At 40.0% G+C, this 25,372-nt stretch overlaps 1 protein-coding gene across 1 annotated transcript in view; it reads left to right on the top strand.

The window, feature by feature from the left end:
• Positions 1–25,366, top strand: part of mybpc1 (myosin binding protein C1) — a 40,311-nt gene extending 14,945 nt beyond the window's left edge. Inside the window, exons 6-35 of the mRNA XM_018747039.1 lie at positions 839–889; positions 1,780–1,821; positions 3,162–3,203; positions 4,093–4,203; positions 4,357–4,505; positions 4,896–5,013; positions 5,112–5,163; positions 6,463–6,519; positions 8,086–8,094; positions 9,710–9,873; positions 10,379–10,511; positions 11,807–11,815; positions 12,255–12,379; positions 12,637–12,742; positions 12,879–13,045; positions 13,161–13,326; positions 13,565–13,671; positions 13,810–13,946; positions 14,124–14,283; positions 14,622–14,726; positions 15,217–15,405; positions 16,292–16,426; positions 16,774–16,941; positions 17,133–17,221; positions 17,435–17,630; positions 17,782–17,921; positions 18,287–18,446; positions 18,693–18,829; positions 19,237–19,423; positions 25,005–25,366. Coding sequence (XP_018602555.1) covers positions 839–889; positions 1,780–1,821; positions 3,162–3,203; positions 4,093–4,203; positions 4,357–4,505; positions 4,896–5,013; positions 5,112–5,163; positions 6,463–6,519; positions 8,086–8,094; positions 9,710–9,873; positions 10,379–10,511; positions 11,807–11,815; positions 12,255–12,379; positions 12,637–12,742; positions 12,879–13,045; positions 13,161–13,326; positions 13,565–13,671; positions 13,810–13,946; positions 14,124–14,283; positions 14,622–14,726; positions 15,217–15,405; positions 16,292–16,426; positions 16,774–16,941; positions 17,133–17,221; positions 17,435–17,630; positions 17,782–17,921; positions 18,287–18,446; positions 18,693–18,829; positions 19,237–19,423; positions 25,005–25,105 — 3,512 coding nt within the window. The 3' untranslated portion in view covers positions 25,106–25,366. The remainder of the gene's footprint in view (positions 1–838; positions 890–1,779; positions 1,822–3,161; positions 3,204–4,092; positions 4,204–4,356; positions 4,506–4,895; positions 5,014–5,111; positions 5,164–6,462; positions 6,520–8,085; positions 8,095–9,709; positions 9,874–10,378; positions 10,512–11,806; positions 11,816–12,254; positions 12,380–12,636; positions 12,743–12,878; positions 13,046–13,160; positions 13,327–13,564; positions 13,672–13,809; positions 13,947–14,123; positions 14,284–14,621; positions 14,727–15,216; positions 15,406–16,291; positions 16,427–16,773; positions 16,942–17,132; positions 17,222–17,434; positions 17,631–17,781; positions 17,922–18,286; positions 18,447–18,692; positions 18,830–19,236; positions 19,424–25,004) is intronic.
• The last annotated feature ends 6 nt before the right edge of the window (positions 25,367–25,372 follow it).

Genomic DNA, 25,372 nt, shown 5'->3' with positions numbered 1-25,372 from the left:
AGCTTCCGGCACCCTGCCTGTCACTTGTCAGCAAGGCTCCACTGACCTTGGACTGGGGGAGTTTTGACTGCATGGCCCTCATCTCTCCAGCGATCTTTGATTACCACACAAAAAGCCTTTGGTTTATCATCTGAAATGCACTGGCATTCATGACAGACTTTGCCTAAGCAACTAGTTTATCATTTCGTCCATAATTTTATTTTGAGGCTTTTCATCTGCCCTCAACTTGAATGCTGAATGAGATGACGTTATACTAAATGAGTCAACACAAGTTGATGTATATTATGTTTGGGCTGTCTCTGCTTCTGGGAACAGAATTCTGTGACCTTTTTTCTCTTTGAAAAAACAAAGCTCTCCTGGAGGATGTTGTGATGAGACGTCACTGTTCCTGAAATGACAACATCAATACAGCACAATTACCATGCAGTGCATCTCTTACAGGCATCCCCAGTGCTGTTTTCTTCTAACCTGCACCTATAATTACACGCATGTGGGCTTACACCGTCATGCTTCAGTGTTGCAGAACACGTGTGCTTCCACCACTATCCTCTGTGTCATATACACATTTGGCTTCACAAGTCACGCCTCCATCAAATGGAACTCATATGCGTTTACACCATCCGTTTTCCCTGTGCAGTACACATGTGTATCTTGACCATCACTCTTCCATCTCACAGACACGTGTGTTTACTCTCCTCACAGCCTGCTAGCCTTTCATGTTACAACATATGTGTGATCTTACATGTTGTGTGTTGTTGCTTGTTTTACTGTTCTTCCGGTGATGGACGTGGACCTCCGTGATTGGTCGGCCTGTTTGTCAATCACACCTTTATTAAAGATAAAGATGATGATGCTGCTGCCAGCACCCCTTCACCACAACCTCCAGCAGGTTGGTAACCATATAAACCATTTCCATCCCATCCCTCCCCTCTGTTTTGACAGTAACTGTACCATATGGTACATCAGAACTTTGAAGCACTCTGCATAACAGCATAGTCATAACATCAGTTACAACATAAACATCTCCATGATTAAGTTTTTTTTTAGAATAGCTTTTGTTCAGTAAGTTTCCTTCTGCCATTCAAGAACTTCTCTCCAGTACATAGAATTCCAGTTCTGCAATAATATTTTGAGGTAGACACCAAAACCATCTTTAATCATTTTTTTCAAGGATGTGCAGCAACAGTTAAATAAAGGTAAAGGGTACTTGCTAATCTGTTCCAGTGCTTTTGCAGCAGAGATCTTTGTTCAGCTTTTACAAACTAATGATATGTATGTAAATATGCATTACATACATAAATGCTATTTTTATGTGTGCTATATTTGTATGCAATATATTTAAAAAAAATATACTTGGCCATATGTTTATGTTTAAGTTTATGTAAGGTGAGATGTGAGAGCTCACATCTAACATATATACACAAACAATACATATGTGCTGTGAATGTATAGTCTGTGTATATATTTAAATGTAACACATATATGCTTGTACTGGTGTAGCTTTGTCTCTGTGACGATACCATCCCTCTCTGGTCAGTTTTTTGATGCTGAAAAGGAAAAATGGCAATATATTTTAGCTGGATTAGGTTCCACTAGGTATCAAGTATTTTGTGTTTTTGCATTCAACTGACAAACCTCAGAATAATTTACTACTATTTATTGTGACTTGCATTTTGTTTAATTCACACTTTTATTCTACACAAGCACACAGGTTTTCCTACAACCTCTTTAGATTGGAGGATTATCACCTGTTTACTGTCACTGTGCTTTCTTTCACAGAGGATGCCAGTTCACTCAAGAAACTGTCTATTGAGCTACCTAGTAAGGACGGCTACCATTTGTCTCCATTTCAGTTATGACTTGTAGCTTAGGTCACAATTGGAAAGATTGCCTGTTTTGCAGGAAACATGTTCTAAAACATGTTTATTTTTAGAAGTTCATGTGTGAATTTGGAAGCCACTGATCATTTACGAATAATGGAGATACAGTAAAGTGTTTATACAATAAAGTGTTTAATATTAACACTGTAATTTAAAGAATGCTTTCCTTAGCTGTTTTAATGTGACAGATGACCTACTTTGTCTTGTCAGTTTGTCCATGTCTAACTGAATATAAACTACTGTCTAATGTAGAAATGCACACTTGACTTAACTTGTCTTTCAGAATTCTTACACTGCCTGTTTTGTTTATATATGTGTAAATTAAAATTTAAGAAAATAATTATTACAAATATACCTCGGTTAAATTTTAAGTTGCTTGAACTCAAGACTGTCCTTCCTTCTTGGTGAAACAGTCTCACAATATCATATTCAGCCCCAACATATCGCATTTTTGAATAGCTACAAATAAAAAATGTAGCTGTAGCTTCTAGATAAGTAGGAAGGAAACTCCGGAAGAATGCCTTTAGGAGGAAACTGTCATGCCCCCAGCCGTGTGCCTGACGACTGCACCTGTGTGTGATTAGGGAGGATGGCCATGTGGTTGGGGGTGTGACAGAAACATGAGTACCTGGAAGAAACTCATGCAAATGTTGGGAAAACATGCAAGTTCCACTCTGACAGAGCCAGATTCAAGCTCACATCCAAACCCATAGCCTAGGAGCTACAAGGCACCAGTGTTACTCACTGTACCACCGTGCCTCATACTTACTTCACATAATAATAAAATCTTTGGGTACACTATAATTCAGATTTTATTAGGGACATCTGGTTAGAGACATCTGGGACAGCTACTTCCTTTGGATCCAAAGATTGCAAGGTTCAATCCCCACCTCTGGCTGTAGTACCCTTGAGCAAGGTACTTACCCTACATTGTTCCAGTAAAATTACCCAGCTGTGTAAATGGGTAAATAATTGTAACCTTAACACTGTAAATTGCTTTGGAGAAATCCCTCAGCTAAATGAATAAATGTAAATGTTCATATATATAACAGTTCACTTTTAAAATATACACTATTAATATATATAATAATTCATATGTAATAATTCACTAAGATCTTTTGATATGGATTACCAGGTGTATGAATTCAAGAAAGCAGAGCTTAGTGATATGTTTTTCTAGTTGCATGCCTGTTCCACGTGTACCTGTGTGTGCCTGCTGCTATGGACTTTACAGTACTATTGCACATAATATGCTGTAAATTTGTCTTTATCTTCGTTTAGATGATAGCGTCACTGAGTCATCCATGGGGAGAAAGGACTCAGGTAATGCCATATGACAGTAATTGCTATAGTAACAATAATAATAACAGCAGCAGCAATAGTGGCAATAATAGCAAACAATAACGCTGTGGCAAAGCACTGTCCAGCTTCTCAAGGGAAAACCCCATGGAACAGCTGTGCATACCCATGTCCTCCCAAGTCTGAGTTTTCTTGTAATCAGCTTGACATACTTCATCCTCTTGGATACCAAAAAAGTCCCAATATGTGTTGTCTCCCATATTAAGACTGGAAAAAAATGAGCTCTTCATCCTGGTTAGCTGCTTTCAGGAAGATTTTGCAACAACTTTGTCGAACGTCAAACCAATTTGGGGTACTTTTCTTGTGGGATGAGAATGAATGCAGATCTGTTGAACTTGAACTGCAAGGGGAGAAAGGGACAATTTCTGAGCAGGAACAACAGCAGATGTTATTCTTCACATACACACAGGACAGAAGAAAGAAATTTAAAAAGAAAGAGAGAAAAACAGGAAGAAAACACTAGAATGTTAATTTGAAAAGATCTTTTTTATTTTTTTAATTTTTTTGGAAGCATCATTCTGACGAGGCCTCTTTGTTCTTGTTGTTTGTGTTTTGTTTTTTCAGTCATGTTTTGCTTGTTGCCAAAAGATTTATTTCAGCAGGCTATGGAGTGGAGAAAGGAGAAGGAAGTGAAATTGATATTGGTTTCTGTATATGTGTGTTTCTGTCAGTGTTTTTGGTAAAGATGTGATCCCATTTCAGTTCTGCTATAGTAAGTTTTGACTTTTACTTGGACTTGGTCTGGTTATCCCTGTTCTCAGTGTATCATATGAGGGGACACAACTGTGTGTCAGTCTCTTGTGGATGTGTATAGATGTCCCTGATTCATGGAACTTCTCTCCTGAATGAGCAGTGTGGTCTCTGGGGGATGGACAACCTCCAGAGGACCTGGAAAAGCCAGTAGAGAACCCACCACTCTCCATCTTGCTCATTGAGAAACCCCTGAGTGGCTCTATCTCTGTGGGTGAGTCATGTACTCACAGATTACTCTCATTTGGGTGTAGCAGGGCAGTTTCTTGTGAAGAGAGACAGGGAAGCTTGTAGCTTTTTTAAACTGTATGCTGGAAAGCAGAGGTGCTTCCCAATGGAGCGGTTTAGCTTTTTGTTTCTTTTTTAGGTGGAGACATCACTTTTGTTGCCAAGGTGGAAGCCAAAGATCTGTTGCGGAAGCCTACAATTAAATGGTTTAAAGGAAAGTGGATGGACTTGGCTAGCAAGACTGGAAAACACCTTCAACTCAAAGAGAGCTTTGACCGCTTTACAAAGGTAAGCCTCAGCTGTTTTAGTCAACATCATCCAGTGACCTCTGTGACCTCTGACTTCCTTGTAAACATACTGGTACCACTTCACCAGTTTAACAAACTTTTATGCTTCATAAAGGTAAGTCTTGGTAAGTCCTTGGTAATTCCTAGTAAGTGTAGTCCAGTGTGGTCTCTGAGCACAGTGATTCTAAAACCTGGTCCTCGTACACCTTTGTGTATATTTTTTACTGCCCATGTCTTAATTTATTATGTTTTATTAAGCTGTCAATTGAATGAGCTACATGATTCAAAACGTGAAAATAAATGTTAGCAGATGGCATCGTACACTTACTATGAAAGGAAATTGTTAGAGGTCCATCAGTATAATGTTATAGCTCCTGTCGTTCTACTCCAGATCCACACATTTGAGATGCACATCATTAAGGCCAAAGAGAACTATGCTGGAAATTACAGGTGTGAAGTCACCTACAAGGACAAGTTTGACAGCTGTTCCTTTGATCTTGAAGTGAAAGGTAAATTGTGCTCAGTCCATTGTAGTTGGCCCTATAAGATCCCTGAGTTTAATGTGTGATAGTGATGAAAGAATAACTTGTGCTTTGCTGTCTTTCAGATGCCCCAGAGGCCTCTCAGAGTATTGATATCCGTTCAGCTTTTAAAAGGAGGTAACAGGAGAGAACTCATATTAGCCTGGAGTATTTCCTCATTTTAAAAAAGTACAGCTGGTAGTGTAGTGGTTAGAGCAACTGCCTTTGGACCCAAAGAGTGCACGTTTGGTCCCCACCTCTGGCTGTAATACCCTTGAGCAAGGTACTTACCCTCAGTTGCTCCAGTAAAAATTACCCAGCTGTATAAATGGGTAAGTGATTGTAGACATGTAATAATTGTGACCTTAAGATTGTAAGTCTCTCTTGGAGAAAAACATCAGGTAAATGTAATTATCTGAAGAACATTGGAGTAGTGATATTTCTTTCAAATGCTGGATTTCATCTCAGTTGTTCTTTCACTATGCTTTTACTTCAGTTAGATAAATATATTAATGTTTTTATCCTCATGTGGTATAATGTCCAATGATGAAGTGTTTTTCTTTAATATATTTTTGAGTAGAAATGAACATGAAAATAGGGGTATATTAACCAAGGATGGATTACCTTTATGGAGCTAATGAAAACACCATGCCAACAGTTACAATCTATGCTGCATATTCATTCCATATTCATGTAGTACAGATGGCTGAGTTCACAAATCTTATGATTCTGATTGCAGTGAACTCACTGCATATAAAATATTCTTGCAACTTGCTTAGGAAAATGTAAAAGGAAGTAAATAACTATTCTTGGTGCAGTCATCTCCCTTATGAAAGTTTATACTGCTGAAACACGGCACACGCACAGTGACTTCATGGTTGAATATGGGGAAACATTGAAAACCATGATAATTATCACAGACTCCTGTGACAAACCATGAGGAAGTATGGTTTGGCAAACTGCTTGATTGCCATGAGCCTTCACAGTGATAAGCCTTCATAAGGGGTATTCACATGTACAGCAGTCCAACCAACCAACCCAACGTGTTGAATTGTTTGAAACAAAAAGGCCAACTCTTGCATTTAGAAACCCTCCCAACTTTAAACAATGTTTCAGAAAGCAACGCAAACATCCCAGCTGGCACATAGCATTCTCACCACATAGTTTTGTGTAGCAGGATTGTTGGGATGTTGTGAGAATGTTGTTATGTTCTGGCTGGAATCACTGTCAGTCACCTTCTTACACAAACCAGTTCGTTCGTAGCCCATTGTCATGGAAACAAAGCGAAGGGTTTTTGTGTAAGCAACAACAATGCGTTAGTGTGGACCTAATGCATAGACTGCAGTATGTTTCTGTTTTGCGTTGTTCTTTTAGGCATTGTTACTGTAGTGCCTGTGTCTCCTCTGATCTTCATTAATCTCTTCTTGTTAACAACAGCAGTGAAGGACAAGACGATGCAGGAGAGCTTGACTTTAGTGGTCTTCTTAAACATAGGTGAGAATCATAGACCACCCTCTAGTGGTTGGAGCCTTTTGTGTTTTCTTAGCATTGCAGGCCCGTCCTGAGTATGCTTCTTTTTTAACCCCTTTTTTCAGACTAAGGATGACAGTATGTATTTACCATTGAAACATTTCTTTTTTGAAAATAAGTAACTTCAGTGATGTACAAAATAGCATATTCTCCTATTTACAGTTAAACAGAATATTATTTTCTCAAAAAAGGAGTACTTTTCATAATACAGGCTTCCCTCGCAAAACAAATGTAATTTGTTCCTGAAAATCTATTTGCAAGGTAAAATTTTGTTTAAAACTTCTAATTACATTAAAAAAAAGAATTAATGCATCCTTGTGCCACAAATTGTTGCTATTTTTTTCAACATAATGCACAAAATTACTGTCTCATCTTTAGAACACAGAAGAAATGTAATTTAAAACAAATTTCACAATATCAGGACTACTCTTGATGTCTTTAGATCCAGGCTTAAGACCCACATGTTCAAAATAATTTATACATAATACATTTGCACGCTCCCATATCTCGTTCCTCCCATCATTTATATTACTCTTATGTTCTCTTTTTAGTCTTGTGATCTTTAATTGTAATTTTTAAAGTGCTTGTATTTGAATTTCTTTGTTTTATACCTGTATCTCATGTCTCTTTTATTGTAAAGTGCTTTGAAAACCTGCCTTTAAAGGTGCTATATAAAATAGTGATATTAAAGTAATATATAAAACTAATAACTGTAATCTCTCCTAATGCTTGTAACTCCTTTCTGCTGAGTTATTGTGAAGTATCATTTGTGATAAATTAATAGTAAATCAATTCAAAATCATTTATAATAATTGACTTTCAAGAGAATTCAGTGCTTTTTAGTTATAAAATGATAGATAAAGCTTTCCTTTGTCTTTTTGAATTTTAACACATTTTAAAAATTGTTTTGTTGTAGTTCTCATTATTATGATAAGTGAAGGCTGTACACTATGACAAAAAGTTACAAGATTTCTGAGAGATCCTTGTGAGTGGGCACATGGCTGTGAAAGAACTGAGATGCATGGGAGAAGCCAAGCCATGCTGGGGTGGGAAGCTACATGCCTTGCGTGGTACTCAACATCACCAAGACTGATGTTTTGAATTCAAATTTGTTCTTGAAAAGGGCTTCTTGTAAAATAATTTTTAGTTTTTAGGGTACAAATTACATGTGCTAATAAGTCTGAATTCTCATAATATGATGGCTCGTTATGCGGGGGAAGACTGTATATAGCACAATTAAAAAGTTTTTCACGATATGTGTACTACAGTGACTTTGTAAGCTGGTATATATTTTTCAGATTGAGAAGAAATGCCTTAAGAAATGTGTTGAATATTTCTCATGAGACTTCAAAATATGGCTTCAGCAAGTCCAGCTCCATATATATGAGCCACAGAAATGAATAATTACCTTTTCAGTGTGGATTTCTATACTCAGGTTTAAATTGTGACACAACAATGTAATGATACTGGTAGACAGTGACTCCATTCGCGCTGGTAAAAATCCCTCTTCTTTTTTTCCTACGCATTCAGAAACAGCAGGTTAGTAGAATGAATAAGTAATTAAAAGATTAGGACTTACTCTTGGTAAGTACCATAAACCTGTAGTCTCACCAGCATGGAATGTACCTCAGTGAGCTGGACAAGCAAGAGTGTTGGCCTACAGTAGCCTGGTAACACTTCATTTAAAGGCAGCATTTATAAATTCTCAACAGCTAAGACCAAATGTGGGAAGGTAGCTCTGCTTTACAGATCTACTACCAACCATAGAGTTCACACCATTCCTGATTCTGGTAGGTTTTTGAACTCTATGGTACATCAAATACATCCAAGAAGCTCCATCTCACAGTTGTTTGTGTCCTGCTGATAAACAGGTTTATAAATGATGCTACAAAATAGTGTTACCACTACAGTGTCACTGAACTTCAGTTTTTATGTATGTATAGTTTTATATTTATTTTAGTGTTTTTAATAAGCTTTGGATATCAAACTCTTTAATACCTGCCTGAACAGAAATGTAAATGAAACCAAGATAAATATGGAAATGAGCTTTCTTGCAGTTTGCCTCACAACTTTCAGACATTGGGAAATGTCTGGGGAAAAGGACTGATGAAAAAATGAACATTATGATCACTGACTAATGTAACCCTTTTTCTTTAATTTTTAACACTGTTAACTGATGTCCCAGTAACAACGGCTCTGCTCCACTCACAAGTCTCCTTATCAAAGACTTCTGGGTGTTGTCATGTCTAACATATTATATAATGTGATGTCTTGACACCAGGACAGTAAACCAGGGGATGGGCAGTTGTTCAAGGCATAAATTTTATGTATAGGAATCCACAGCAGAACTTCCTCAACCCAGTTTCATATCCCTTTCCCATCTGCTACAAATAGCGCTGCATGCTTTGCACTGAAGCTTATGGTGCACACATCTTGGCTTCCAGTTATTTACATTTTTGATTTTCTGTGTAACTTTAAGATATCTTGGCAAAACAAGCCAGGATCTGAAAGATATATCTATATGCAATGCTTTTATTGATTAATTTGTGAGATTAATCTATTAATAGTTACAGCCCTGATAAATGCAATTATATTATGCTGCCAGAGGATTGCTGGTTTTAGTGACACATCATCAAGAAAGCAGAGCACTGTGTGACCACATACTTAAGGCTAGCCCCATAAAACTCAAACTCTTGCAACAACAGCTGACTAACATTTCCCCTAAACTGTGGAATACTCTGCTTTCCCTCCACCTGTGGTCCCATCTCTGGACAGGTAGAGTGTAGGCATAGCACTTCCCATGGTGTGACATGACCTGAGGAACTCCAGAGAGAGCTTGGTGGTAGAACAATATTTAAATCACAGTACGAAAATAACTGAAGAGATGTATTTATAAACTAAGTTTTGCTCCTGGATTCACTGAAAAAAAATGATTTTCCAATGCTCACTCCAAAAGGAGGAATTACAAGGATGGTGGTTTTCTGTCCGTAGTTCACTGTATGCTTCATATCTTCACATATCTTCATATATATCACATATGTTCTCCTGCTTCACCTCTAGTCTTTGCTTCCTGAAGGCAGTTCCTCAGAACATGTTGCGAACTCCACAAAGCAAGTCCCATCCTAACTCACCGTCTATGGTATCTGGTGCCCAGGGAACCCAAGCAGGAAGAGGTCCCCGAAGTGGATGTATGGGAGATCCTGAGGAATGCAAGGCCAGATGAGTATGAGAGGATAGCTTTCATGTATGGCATCACAGATCTGAGAGGCCTGCTGAGGAGATTGAAGAAGACCAAGAAGGAGGAGAAGAAAAGCGAAGGTAGAACCACTGAGCCAAGTCCTATCTAGGACATTACCCAGGTGTTACTAAAGTATGGCCTAACCATTTGCTCTGTAAAATCTGTGGACCCGTTAGTTTGCTGTAATTTTGTCCAAATGTTACCCTCTTTGGTTTTTGGGTGGCTGGTGGTCATCTGCTATTCTTTATAATTAATCACATATTAATAATCTTAGCTGTTATCCTTGCCAGCTTCCCAAAACAACAGGTGTGTCCTTGTAAGGGATCTAAGCTCATTAATTTTGATAATCAGTCAATTTAACTATCACTCATCTTATTCATTATGTCATGTCCAACTCTTTTGTGCACATTTACATTTTTCTGGATATATTTCCCATATACTTAAAATTTCAGAGATTTTCAACATTTATTTTATGGTGGAATTATAACGTTAGGGTAAATTATGACACATTAAGGCACATAAACAGTTATGACTTTGTCAGTGGACAGCCTTCAGTACATTCGCAATGTTCCATGTATCCTGAAGCTTTTGCCAAGAAGCTGGAACCTGCGTATCAAGTGGATAAAGGAGGGAAGATTCGACTTGTGGTGGACCTGGCTGATCCCACCGTGGAGCTGAAGTGGTACAAGAATGGGCAAGAGATTCGCCCCAGCCCCAAGTAGGTCCCCAACTTCTATAAAAGTTCACTATTATTACATGTTTTTACCTTCCAACTCCTCACAGATCAAAAAAAACACAAGGGGCACTAACCCTGTAAAATGAGTTTCAGTCATGGTCTTTTCCTCTCCTCTGGTCTGATATTCGTTAGTCACTGTCCCCAGATCATCACTATCATGAGCAACTGCCAGTCTAAACCTGAGTGGCACACAAACTCTCCAAACTTTGCCTGTGACTTGGCTGTCACGCTGCAATGTTGAGAGAGCTGTTTGTCAGCCGGTTAATGTGCTGTCATGAGCTACATTTGAGAGTAAATGTAGTATATGATGGAAGCAGTTCTCCTTGTTATTAACTGCAGGGTCTTCTCTGTTTAGGAAAATGGCAGTACCTCCCCCACAGGTCTTTAACCTTGAAGCGAGGTCTTCTTTACCACTACCAGGGAAAAACTTAGTCTTTTTGGGGCCAAATATCAAATTTTAGCAGAAGCTATAATTGATATTGAATATTTTGCTTCACAAAATCAGTCAGTATCCCATTAAATTCAATGGTGTTGTTTGCTTCTGACCACATTTCACATTTTTCAGGTCAACAGAAACTGCCATATAGATTCAGCAGAAATTGTAGCCTTAATTTACAGCTTAATAACTTACAGCTTTACAACTTTATTTTATAACTCTATAACGTATTAGCCTTAATTTACAGTAATTCACATACATACATAATTCCACATAATTATTTCTTAGAAAATGACTCTACAGGATATGCAACAGCCCATTTCTGACAATTTTGTTGTTTAAGTCTTATAAGTCTTTGTATGACACATTGTGGCACAAGAGTCTGACATTGACACAGTGACTGGACTGCAAAGGAGTGGAGGTCTCAGATTCTCTATCAGCATAGAGGAGGCAAGACTATTGCTGCATTGGTAGACTTAGTAGTGATATGGGGAAGGATGATAGCTTATTCACTGACTGTGAGAATGGTAGTATGAGAACTCCTCCAGGCCTGGTCCAATTTGAATAAGGTTAAAGCCATCTGGGAGGCTATTGCATTTTTTCCGATCCCCAGTCTCCAGTGGCACACGTTCCAGGATCCCCATTTCTGACAACTGTGCCCACTGCTTTTTGTTCTTGTTGTCGCTAATGATTCTTCCAGTCCCCTCTAGGCATGATGTCTTTCTTTCCTTCTGTGCCCGTTGTCTGTCATACGTTACCATGGCATTCGTTCCTCTGTGCCATAATCTTCTCTTCCTGCGCATTCTGCACTGGTGCCACCTCAACTGTTGCTGAACCCAAGTCAAAGAAAGTAAGTATGCCCCTCTGCACAAGACCCCTATTGCTCCTTGACAGATCTCCTTCCTGCCTAGGATACTAGCATCACCCAGTTGACTGGATATTAGAGCAAGACAAGAGAAGGAGAAAATGTGTTTATGCCCAACGTGTAAAGTGTCCATTTGCAGACATTTATTTTCCTGGAGACAAAGACCTTGAGTTTGGGATAGTGCCTCTACTATGAACATGAACATGGCATTATGTCCACACTCTCACTATGTGTGTCAAATGGAATACAGTGCTTAGGGGAATTGCTTTGATCGTACCTTTGTACTGCTTAGGGGATTCTCTTTAACTATATTTAGGCCAAGCCACTCTTGCTCTCCAAGCAAGGTATGTTATCCTATTCTGTGTCTGCAGGGCCTTCTGTGAATGGATAGTGTATTTTCTTAACTGAGAAATCCATTCTCTAGGTACATTTTTGAGCACAAGGGCACCCAACGAATCATGGTCATCAACAATTGTACCATGAATGATGATGCTGCCTACAGTGTCTCTGCTGGAGACGAAAAGTGTTCGACTGAGCTGTTTGTGAAAGGTACTTCTTCCTGTCCTAGCAAGGATAAATTTTGACAGCATTAATATATTTTATATCCATTTAGTTATGTAGTTTTAGCATTTTGTAAGTTGGAGAAATAAAATAAAATCGTTTGATTTTATCTGAAGTACATCAGTATCATTGTTACATGTACCTGGTAATAGTCTACTGATAAGAAAATTGTCCAAAGAGTGCACATTTGTGGTTGACTTTATGACTGCTGATGATGTTGCTTTTTTCTCACCACTGCTGTGTAGAGTTACCAGTGAATATTACCAAAGAGCTTGAGGATGTGAAAACTACAGTGAATGAACGGATTGAGCTGGAGTGTGAAGTGTCTGAAGAAGGGGCCCAAGTCAAATGGTATACTTTTTTCTTACACCACCATTACTAATAGTCATGGTTGAAGTGTCCAGATCTGATGAACATAGTGTGTGTCCCACTAAAATGGGGAGTACTTGCCTCATGAGTTATGTCGGTGTGCCATATTGTCTCCCAGGCTGAAGAATGGCGTGGAGGTCCCAACTGGTGTCCGCTCACGTTTTCGCACTAAGTGTGATGGAACTAAACACATTCTGATCATTGACGATGTCATGAGGGAGGACTCAGGCACCTACTCCCTGATGGCCACTGGGGGTACAACCCAGGCCAAAGTACAGATTGACTGTATGTACTATTCATTTTCTGTCTTTGTGACTCCATGGAGTCACAGGCTTCTTAACGTAATTCTGTTCATTTTTTCCATTTCCTCTGCTTCTGGCATTCCACACTATCCCCACAGTGAAGCCTCTGGTGATTATCCAGGATCTCAGTGATATGACAGTCCGCCTAGGCCAACCACTGAAGCTTCATTGTGAGATCTCCCCTGGGAATGTGCCTGGCCGATGGTATCGCAATGGCCAGCTGATTCAGGCCAGTGAGCGTGTCACCATCATACACAGGGCCAGGTGTGTCAATGCGTTTTTCCAATTAAACATTATCTCTTACTCCAAAAATGGGTTTGAAATCCTCATATAATTAAAGCGCATCAGTTGTTTCAACTAATTAAAGGCTCTTTTCAGACCCTGTTCCATTATCAAAGGGCTCTCTCTGCTTCTTAATTCAGTCAGTAGCTCCTTGTTTCCTTTGAGTGGAAAAACAATGTTCTTTTTCACATTTTCCTTTTGCTGGGTGTTGTCTTAACAGAAATCACAGACTAGAGATCGAAAGTTGCACAATCAGTGATGCAGGTGATTACACCTTTGTGCCAGAAGGCTACACTCAGAAACTTTGTGCCAAAGTACACATTATTGGTAAGTATTAACCCTTCACCTCACACTTCAGAGGACTTGTTCTCATTATGACTTGCTTCATTTCCAGCCCTCTAGTTGCTATGTCTCCTGTTGCCATATTTGTTCATGGCTGACTTTATCCTTGGGCTGTTCCTTCAGACCCCCCCAAGGTTCATCTGGACAGTCTGAACTTCCCCGACAACACTGTAACAATAGTGGCAGGGAACAAACTTCGGCTGGAGATCCCCATCTCAGGCGAGCCTGCCCCCAGAGTAGTATGGATGAAGGGAGAGAGGGTGAGTGAAGGGTAGTTAGAGGCACTGGGAGATATAGGATAGGTATAGGTGTATGTGACAGGGGATGAGGAATCTTGTAGAAGTGGCATGGAGAAAAAAATTTTTTGGGACTGCTTGAACTAGTTCAACATGTGGTAGTGCTAGACAAAGATAATGTGAATCGTGTGATTTCTTTAGGTAATCCTAGATACTGGTAGCCGCGTTCATGCCGAGACCTTCGCTGACCACACCAGCTTAACCATTGATGTGACTGAGCGGGAAGACACAGGCAATTACAAAATTGTTCTGCAGAACGAGGCAGGCGAGGACACAGCCACAGTCAAGGTCAAGGTTGTGGGTAAGACATCTAAACATTATTTAGATGGAGGTCATTGATTCAAAATGGTTACTAGATTAATGGTTAGGTTGCTGTGGCACAAGGGATATTTGTGGGACTTGGCTATTGTTTTAGTGTAAAAATCTGAAATGGATTATCTGATGGATTACAATGTTTATGGAAAAAAACAATAATTAATTTTTGTTCATTTTCAGAACTTAACTATTCAACATACATTGGCAGGGATAAGAAAAATATTTAAACTATGACTATATAATAGTCTTTACTAGTCCAGGAGTATTAAGTTTCAAATTAAATGGTAAATCTATGGGTCAGTGAAATGGATTATCCATTCTTAGATATACCTGATGCTCCGGAGGCACCCACAGTCACTGAAGTGGGAGGAGACTGGTGCTCTATGACTTGGAACCCTCCCCTTTATGATGGGGGCTCACCCATCTTGGGTAAGTTACCTGTATTTGATTGAATAATGGGGGGATGCGGTGGCGCAGTGGGTTGGACTGGGTCCTGGTCTCTGGTGGGTCTGGGGTTCGAGTCCCACCCGGGGTGCCGTGCGACAGACTGGCGTCCCGTCCTGGTGTGTCTCCTCCCCCTCTAGCCTTACCCTGTGAGTTGCCGGGTTAGGCTCCAGTTCCCCACGGGACAAGTGGCTCAGAAAGTGTGTGTGTGATTGAACAATTGTGTAGGGATTAATGAAGATTTTAACTCATTCCAAAGCAATAATGAAGATTCCAAAAGTTTACCCCATGGGTGATTGACAGGAATTGACGTGTTTGCAAGCATGGGTGTTCATATAGGCTTTGTCTTATTATGTCTCAAATGCATATGCACTCATTCTTATCCAGGTTACTGGTGGTGCATTGATATTTGATAGCTATTTCCTTGTATTTGTCTTGTGTGTGTCTTTTTATGTATATCTTTTGACATGACCAGGGTACTTCATCGAGAGGAAGAAGAAACAAAGCTCTAGGTGGATGAGGCTGAACTTTGACCTTTGCAAAGAGACCACTTTTGAGCCTAAGAAAATGATTGAGGGGGTTCCGTATGAAGTGCGCGTCTTTGCTGTGAATGCCATTGGTGTGTCCAAACCCAGTGACCCCTCTAGAGCTTTTGTGCCCCTTGGTAAGTATTCTGATATCATTTTAAGGCTCTGTCACCCAAAATGAATACCTTAATACTCTCTAAAATAGGGGTAGGCAATTATGCCCTAAGAGAGTCACAGAATCTATTATGTCCAACAATAAACTGATTAATTTACAAACTGACCCACTTTCCAGTAAGCAATAAACATTTTTTAAGTCACTTGAAATATTTTGAGATGGTGTCATTAAATTAATCAGTTATGATATATAACACAACCTGCAAACCCTGCAGCCACCATAGGACATGAGTGCTGACTCCAAATTGCATCATCATTGTGTCAGTAGAATAAATTTTAAAAAAGTGCTAAGGTAATCTCATTCATTGCTCTATAATATGCATTGAAAAGTTAAAAAGTCCATCCACCTGGGTTTTTCCTGGTGTCATTTTGTTGCCTAATTTAGGAAGGGATCCAAGCCCCTGGCCTTTCTCGTTGTCTGCCTTGCAGCTGTTCCTCTGGATGCCACACTATTTAGATTCTTCTGTCTGTGACCTCTGTTGGGGAGCTTGAGATAGCAAATATGTCTTTACAATGGCTGCCAAATCACAGCAGGCTTAAAGGACTTAGTAAGGGTTCAGAGTAGTTCTGCCTCCCTTTCCCAAAGCACTGCCACTAGTTGGAGGCTTCAGTAGACATTAAGCATGTGTCAGATTGTAAGAATAGAAGGTTGGAGACCACTTTAATAAGAAGTGATTGAACACGTAGCATTATTGGCATACCTACAAAAACGTGTTCATAAGTATGCATACTTTGCCACCACAAATTGCTGCTCTGTCTGCACTAATATACACAGTGGAATAACAAAAACCCCACACGTGTTTATCGTTTGAGAGTTACCATAGTGACACCTGCTGTCTCTCCCTAAAGCCGTGACAAGCGAGCCCACAATGCTGGTGGTGGATGATGTCACAGATACCACAGTGACAATGAAGTGGCGCCCCCCGGACACAATTGGTGCAGCAGGGCTGGATGGATACATGGTGGAGTACTGCATAGAAGGAAGTATGAGGCTAATCCGAGTTTGACAAATAATGGGATCGAGCTTGGCAGTAACATACCTCAACTGTATTTGGCTGCTATAGATTAGAAGTCAGCAGGTTTGGAAGGCCTGTGTTAGTCTCTTGTCTACATCACTTCTGTAGTTGGTTGAATGTGTCCTTCTTAGTCTGACACTCCATGACAGTGCAGTGTGAGCATGATCCTCTGCATGAAATGTAAGGCTGTAGAACACAGATGTTTTCTTCAGGACTGAGCAAAAAATGGTGTCATTTCTGTGAGGAGTATTGAAGTAGCTTGTATTCTCCTCTTTACATTATGACTGCTAACCCTGGTAATGATACCTTTGACAGCGGATGAATGGATCAGAGCCAACAAGGAACTTACGGAGAAAACCAAGTACACCATCACTGGGCTACCAACCGAGGGCAAGATCTTTGTACGAGTGAAGGCTGTGAATGCAGCTGGGGAGAGCATGCCTAGGACGACCCAACACTCTATCCTGGTCAAAGAGGTTGTAGGTGAGTCCACCAAGCTTCCATGTTCCATGATGTAGCTGTTGATCTTGCCACATCTAGGGTGAACTCACACATATATGGTAATGTAGACCGGTAGCACTCATACTGTGGTGATGTGGCAATGAGTGGATAGAGAGTATGGACTCAGTGTCAAAAAATGTATGTATTTCCTATCAACCCCCATTCTCCAATAGAACCACCCAAGATTCGTGTGCCTAGACACCTGAAGCAGACATACATCCGCAGAGTTGGGGAGGCTGTTAACCTTGTAGTTCCTTTCCTGGTAAGGCTACTAGATCAGTAGGTCACAGTTCATTTGCACTAAGGTGTTACGGTAAATCCTGTTTCCTGGAATTCTGCCTATTGCCTTTGTTTGGATAGGGTTGCTATACCGATTGCCTGTCTGCTGTCAATTTTCTACAACCTGTTTAGGTCATGCTAAAGATGTGAAGTGTAAAAGCAGCTGTTCCTAAGTTTCTGGGTTTTGACTGTCCAGGGCAAACCCAGGCCAAAGGTGAGCTGGCTGAAGGAAGGCCAGGTTGTGGATCCCACACAGGTGAGCATCCGTAACACTGACTGTGACAGCATCTTCTTCATTCGAAAAGCTGAGCGGAAGCACTCTGGGAAGTATGAGATGACCGTACAGGTGGAGAATCACGTGGACACTGCCATTTTAGACATCCAGATTGTCGGTAAGTGTGTAGACGTCTAAATTTTTTCCAAGATTGTTTTGTATAGTCAGAATCGGCAGACAGTAGATTATTTTGTTAGAACGTAGTCTTAATTTTTGCAAATTGGGCTAATCTATAAAACAGTGTTATCAACCCCCTTTGCTCCCAAAAGACCTTCCTGGCCCCCCCCAGGCTGTAAGGATCGATGAAGTGTGGGGGGTGAATGTGGCACTAGACTGGACCCCACCAAAAGACAGTGGCAACGCCCCAATTACAGGCTATACAATTCAAAAAGCAGACAAGAAAACAATGGTATGTCTTAGTCTGTAGAGGTGAGGTTGAACTTGTACCTCTGTGGCCTCATTTTTTGTTTCCCTTTTGATTTTACACTTTATGTAGGTAACTCTTTGCCATTTATGCCGGGGGATGTTTTTTAACTGAAATAATTTAGATTATGTATAAAAATAGTAATTAATAATTAATAAGACCGATTATCTAAATACAATTGAATAAATGTAAATTTAATTTAAATTTATGTGCTTCACTCAAGTGCCGTTCCAAACTGTAGAAGAATAAAACCCTGACCTGACCTGGTGATCTTCTCGTGTCTGCTGAACTGCTGCTGAGTATGAATGTGCTTGTAAACCTTTATTCCTTTACCCTTTACACTATTCCAGGAGTGGTACACCTGTGTGGAGCACTACCACCGCACCTGCATCACCATCTCAGATCTTGTCGTTGGCAATGAGTATTTCTTCCGCATTTACTCAGAGAATATGTGTGGCCTGAGCGAGTCTGCCACTGTCACAAAGGACAGCGCTGTCATTGTCAAGGAAGGTGGGCACTTGCCAGTTAGAAAACACAGCTTTCCTTTGTCTGGTGTGGAGTATATAGTGTTAGATACTGCAGTAAAACCCATACATTTTGATCCAAAAAATAGCATAGCCCTATATGTTGTTCCATGAACTAATGCCAAAGTGAAAAAATAAAAAAACACTTTCTCTTTCCATATGAGATCTTCCCCCCATGATACAGCGGTGAGCCAGTATCATTCACAACACCCCTCTCACCTTACTTTCCCAGGTTTGCATCTGAAGATCCCTGAGTACAATGACTATGACTTCACAGAAGCACCCAAGTTCACCCAGCCACTGGTCAACACCTCTGCCATTGCTGGCTACAACGCCACACTTAACTGCAGCGTCCGCGCCAATCCACGGGTGGGTCCTCCACTGAACCTGCCCAGATCCACAATTGCTCTATCCCTGTGTAATTCTGCCCTGATCATTGCTCCACCCACAAGTGTTCTTGCTGTCGTTAGCTGACAGCATTACACCTGTAGGCTCATAATTCTGAATAAATATAATCCACCTCAATTAGGTTCTTATTATCTGCCTTTGTTGAAATGTAAATCTAAAGAAATGTGAATTTAAAGAAGTTAAAAACAGTCTAATATAAAATATCTACAACTGGGCATGAAGGTGATAGAAAAAGACCCGAGAAACCCAGAAGGGAATGCAGTGGCCTTTTTTCTATATGCTTATTTGAAGCAGCAATCTTTGTACTTCATATGGACTATTTTCAAGAAGAAAATTAACTTGTTGCCACTTTTCATTTTTGGCCACAGCCTAAAATTATGTGGATGAAGAACAAAATTATAATCATCGATGACCCACGGTACCGCATGTTCAGCAACCAGGGTGTGTGCACGCTGGAGATCCGCAAACCCAGCCCCTTTGATGGGGGTGTCTACACATGCAAAGCCATCAATGACCTTGGTGAGGCACAGGTGGAATGCAAACTCGAGGTCAAAGGTCAGTCTTCAGACTATGAAGTTAAAGCATGGCTTCCACTTAGACAAAGTGAATGTGTCAGGTCCTTCCAAGTCTTGCATGAACATTGAACTACAATTCAGGTTCAGGCCTCACTGAAGCATTTTTGCAATACTGCAATAAAAAATAATAAAGATACACTCATAGTATATATGATATTATCTCAAATAAAACATTTTTTATTGTAGAAACGACACTACAGATGCAATACAGAAATCTTAATATAACAATGTTGGAAACAATCAGCCATGAAAAAAGTGTTAAGGATGGCTGTGAGCAACAGGGGCTTTGGTGCAGCTACCAAGCATGTCCATGTGGTATCCATCCCTCCATAAAGACAGCTCATTGCTGTATTCTGTTCAGTTTACAGCAAATCAGAAGGCTGCTGGCATGCTTACTACACACACAAAACACTACTAAAAAATTACTTATTCCGGCAAGTAAAACAAAAATGCGAACCTAACCACGTGGTTCTGTGCTCTCTTTAAATACATTTCGTAATAATGCTCTGTATGAAATGACACTTTGACCATATTACAAATGACAATGAAAAGAGGACCAGAAAGACTACAGAAACACTAAGGAAGACAGGAAATCCAACATGGACATGTATGGACTCGCACATCAACATTTTTGCTGGGTTGGAAGAAAAGTGTAAGTTGGTTTTTCACACTGGACTTTTACATTGGCTTATTAGGATGCTCATGTCTGGCTCTCTAACCACATGTCATTGGATCCAGGGTTTTTACCCTTACTTTTCTGTGAAAATAAATATGAAAATGGGGCTCTAAAACTCTAGCAGCCCTGCAGTGCCGCCCAGATGAATCTGTTTTGGCTATCCATTTGTGACATTCTGAAAAGATTTTTTTCTTCTGTTTGTTTTTTTTTTTTTTCTTGTCTGGCCCCTTTTGAAATTAATATCTCAAGCATGGGTTTACTTTTTCTTTCCAGGAATCTTGTACATCTTGGATAATTTTGTTAGCATATATTCTGACACTACTCTCTCATTCATTCATGGATAGTTTTTATATTGTTATTTAATACATGCGGTTGGTATGCAAAAAGTGGAAACTCCACAATAAGCAAGATACGAATAGTAGGCCATTGTTTACAGCTTAGAGCTGTTCTGTCTGGAGTTCTGTATCCCCCACAGTTTGATTTAATTCTGTTAAATCTATTTTTTATAAAGTGCTCTTCTCAACAAGGTGACACAGGGCTCCCAGCAATAGAGGAAAGAGATGATCTGAAATTCCCACCAGTATGCTGTAGTCATGAGTTCTGATGGTAAGAAGTCGCACAGAAAAAGGGTAACTAAAAACCCATTGTAAAAATAGCCTTGTAAACTGGAGCACTATCACCCTGAAAGGTATGAAGGGAGTAAAAATCACATCAAGCATGTAAGGTGGTTCCTGATATTGGACTGACTGCTCCCATAAATTTTTATGGAACTGGAGGGAAAGTTGAGTTTCTCAGGTTGTCACCAGACATGTGTAGACCATATAGTACAAACACTGGCTGAAGCCACTTGTCCTAAGTAGGGTTGCAGCAAGCCAGAGCCCAACCTGGCAACACAGTGTGTAACACTAGAGGGGGAGGGGACGCACCCAGGACAGCAGTTCGTCACAAGGCACCCTAAACAGGACTCAAACCCCAGACCCACCAGAGAGCAGGACATGGCTAAACCCACTGTGCCACCGCACCCCCTTTAGACCGTATAGCTTTTGTGTAATACCTAAATGTAAAAACAGTTAACTTTTTACTTAAACCTGGTCATAATTAGATTAACTTCTGGCAGAACAGCAGAATACTAAAATATGGTTTACATCTCTCATACACAAGTCACATGTATGGTTGCCACACTTCACACATTTATGGTCTCTGAATCTTGGTGTTTCCATTTTTTAGAATACCACCTGTATATTTAACTAAAGGCAATTGGGTGCCTTACAAACCATTTAAAACTGTATTCTTTCCTTTCTCTCCTGACTTACGTCTGCAAAGCTAATGTCAATAGCTCACATTACTGTTAAATGTTTCAGGATCATTGCAAAGTAGTGAGCAAAGATGTTTTGAATGCTTTCACATACTTTTTAAAGACATAAATGCACAATTTTTTCTTTAGGCTGGTTCTAAGAATCCACATATGATTTTTTATATCTGATTTTTATGTTTCCTTTTTTACGGTGTATCTTCATTTTTCTTGTTTTGCATTTTTACCCTGATGCAATATTGGGGGCCCCAGCCTTTTGTGAAAGGAGAGTTTTTCCATTTTTAACCTTTTGACCTCCTTGTCACGTCACTCTTTCATGCATACTTGTGGTGCATGCATGTTATAATCATATGACTCTACTTTTTTCTAAACTCTAACACCTCTATTCCTCCTTGCTCTTTAGCCAACATGTCATATTTTACAACATTTTAACTTCAACACATCCACTCCCCTAATGCACTGCAGCCTCTTTGTTTCAATTTTATAAATTTAGAATTGGTATCATGTGACCTTATGGCTGGAATAAACATGTACCACTGTAGAATTGTATGTTTAAGCTGCCAAGTTATCACAGAAGTCATCAACTAGTACCTTGCCATATGGAAGCATGGCAAGGTGGATTTGGGAGAATATTCTACAGTACTTTAAAATAAACTAAGCAATCCATTATACACTGAACAGCTAAAAACAGCTGCTGTAACCTGTGTAAGTCCTTTATGTAGATTATGGGCTACTGACAACCAAACTGTTACACCTTTTTTTATGTAAATTTCCATGACAGATTTAGGACAGTGTGAGTATTAGTTAATTACGAGTTTGTTCATAGTTGAAATAAAAACAGCAATTAAAGAAGCACATTCTTAAATGTTCCTGTCAAGTTCGGAGTGAAGCTGGTTGGAATACATTGACCTGGGTTTCAGACCGATATACGCACAACTTTATCTTGAGCGCTCTGGACACCAAATCGGTGATGTCCCTGGAACACATCTGTTTACCCCTTTTCTCTTCTCTTCCACCAGTCCCCAAGGAATTGTGAGTGTATGTTCTCATCCAAGGTAAGCTTTCATATGGTTCTGGCATATGAAGCTTATGTCATCCATTCAGCACATTTCAATAATCCCATGTTGCTCAGGCAGTGGCAGATGGGAGGAAGATAGGGGATTAGTACATTAGCGCAAAAGACAAAAAAACTACAGAAATCATAAAAAATAAACTTTTGTCTAAATTATTCATGATTTGTAAACAAATTATAAATAGATAATGTGCATTTTTAATAACGGAGCTTTGCATGTTCAAGCTCATCTATAATGCTAAATGATTCACATTTGGTACATTAACCTATTCCAGGAAACTCTTCTCCTTCAGTACTTCAAGACTTAAGCTGTCTGTTACAAGTTTTCATACTACTGACTGCATGTCCAACCTACATTTTCCTACTAATTGCTACGTGTTCTTCATGTAACTTTTGCCACAAAAGGTGAGTAACCCCAAGACGATAGTAAAGTCACACACTCCATATGCCCAGCAAATCAAGGCTTGAATCAATCAGCGTAAAGTACATAGCACTGACAGACGAGTCAAAGAACAAGTTGCAGCTCAGTTAAAGTTTGGAAATGCTTAACATCTGTAAACAACTTTGTGTTTGATTTTGATTGTTTCTCGGTTATGTGGGTCAAGTCATCCAGTACATTTTTTCCTTCACTGGAATTAGTTTCTAGAGAATTACATGCCACATTCTGATTTCCTGACTAGTCACATGAGTTCTCTCGTGTCACACCCCAGCATAATCATTTACAGACTGTTCCCTCAATGGCTGCTGACCTCACACTGTCATTTAGTTCAGATTATTTCTGTGTAGTGCCTTTCCTAACAGGTTGCTTCAGAGGGCTTAACAGATGATCAAAAAATAGCAAAGAAACATGCAACGTGTGGAAAAAGCAAGAAAGCATCGGAGAAGAAGAAACAAAACTCAGAAACAGAAGGCTGGTAAAGAAGAAACCTCTAGGGGCCCAAGGCCAACTGGCTACTCAGTCTCCAGGGCATGATGACATAATACAATAAAGAAATGAGTTAGTGTTCATTAAGCCAATTCTTGAATGGTCTACTGGTCATCTGGACATACTGTTTGGTCACTAAATGATCACTAACTGATCAGTGAATTAGTTGGTACAGACAGGGAGGGCTTACAGGTGTCAATTAAGTGAAGTTTATACGAGGTGTGCCAATGGTGGGTAATATATGAAAACCTGCATCTTTTGATCAAACAGTGCGTTCTGAGTTATATATACTGAGTTCTCATAAATTAGTAGGAGCTAAAACCTTCACAACCTTGTAAACAATCAATAATTCTTTAAAATCTGTCCTAAACTTTACTGTGAGCCAATGCAGTGAGCTGGGGTAATAATAATACATTCTGGTTAATATAATGTTCAGTTCTGTATTTGTTGTAATGTGGCAAGAGTGGCATCTGAACTCCATCTGAGAAAGACATTGCAGTAGTCTGCTGTAAACAAATGCATGTACTAACTTACCTATATCTTGGAAATCTGAATTTTCTTCCTAAGATGCAGGAAAAATATCGTGGACAGAGGCCTGAAATTGGTATTAACAGAACAGAAAATGATTCCTATGAAGTTTCATTCGCTGACTATTGATAACCAGCTGTCCAGTTCAGGGTCACAGTTGTCCAGAGCCTATCTCAGATGCACAGGTACCAGGCTAGATAGAGTACACCCTAGTCTGGAAGCCAGGCTTTTGCAGGGTAGGTACACACACCATCACTCAGACAGTCACACAGTAAGGGCAATTTAGAGTGACCGGTTCACCTGGATCAAGTTTGATATGTGGGAGGAAACCCACAAAAACAAGGAGAATGTTCAAACTCCACACAGACTGAACAAGGATCAATGTTAGGCTGGATCTCACACACCTGTGAGGCACCTGCACTACCCACTGCACCACTGTGCCATCCAAAAGCGTTTCCATTCATCCAATGTTTAATCTCATGAAAATGGTGGATTATAGCAGCTGTAGACACAAGGGCATTTAGTGATGCTGATAAAAATCTTTGGATATACACAGCACAGGAATGAAAATGAATGTTGTTCCTCTGTAGGAACCTTGCTGGTGGTTATCAGAAATCTATGCATTCTGAAAACACTTATCTGAATAAGAGGTTTAACCGGGTGAACACAAGTGCAGTCAGTCCAGTGTAGGATTTTAACGTGTCTATTTGGAGGTTATGATCTGTTGTATGAAAGATAGCAGTAAGGTTCAAAAGCTTTACCCTCCTGCATCAGAGGATAACAGTTTAACAACAAATGTGGCTAATGCAGTTTTAGTGCTGTGGCCACTACAAAACCCAGACTGAAAGGTTTCTTGGGCTTTAATATAAACGTGTGGTCTTTGTAAGAGCACTCTCTACAAAAGTTCGCTCTATTCTCCTCCCTCCTGACTCTCACAGCTCAGCCTCTAACAGCAATCTTGACCCTCTAGATAGCCCAGATTGAAGTGCTGCTGCTGCCGCCATCACCCTCGGGTCCCGACTGACTGATCTTCTCCTCTCTCCCTCAGGGGGGTTTACCTTCTATGAGCTCCTGCAGCGTGGCGTGCCATTACACCTGATTGATAAGTACATGAATGATTCCAAACCCGCAGAGTCAGAGAAGAAGTGACTGCAGCAACAGCAACCAGCGGTGCGCTTGCTCTTTCTGAAAACCTGTCACCCATAGCTACTCATCCTTCGTAGTTCCCAGGAGCCCAAAGCCTGTGGACGATGGGGGTGGGTGGTGGACTTTAGCAGGGCGTACTATCTGTAGCTTGTTTCAATAGAGCATGGAACTCGTTTCAGTAGAAGAGTCCATTTATAATCAGCCATCTCATACCCAGCCTGTTTTAGGCTGGCATTTAAAGGTGATGTGTTAAGGCCTGAAGCATGTCAG

The sequence above is a fragment of the Scleropages formosus genome, chromosome 2, assembly GCF_900964775.1.
Source record: "Scleropages formosus chromosome 2, fSclFor1.1, whole genome shotgun sequence".
In the NCBI taxonomy this organism is placed as follows: Eukaryota; Metazoa; Chordata; class Actinopteri; order Osteoglossiformes; family Osteoglossidae; genus Scleropages; species Scleropages formosus.
Note: the sequence above shows the minus strand (reverse complement) of the source record. Positions and strands in the feature narration are given on the sequence as shown.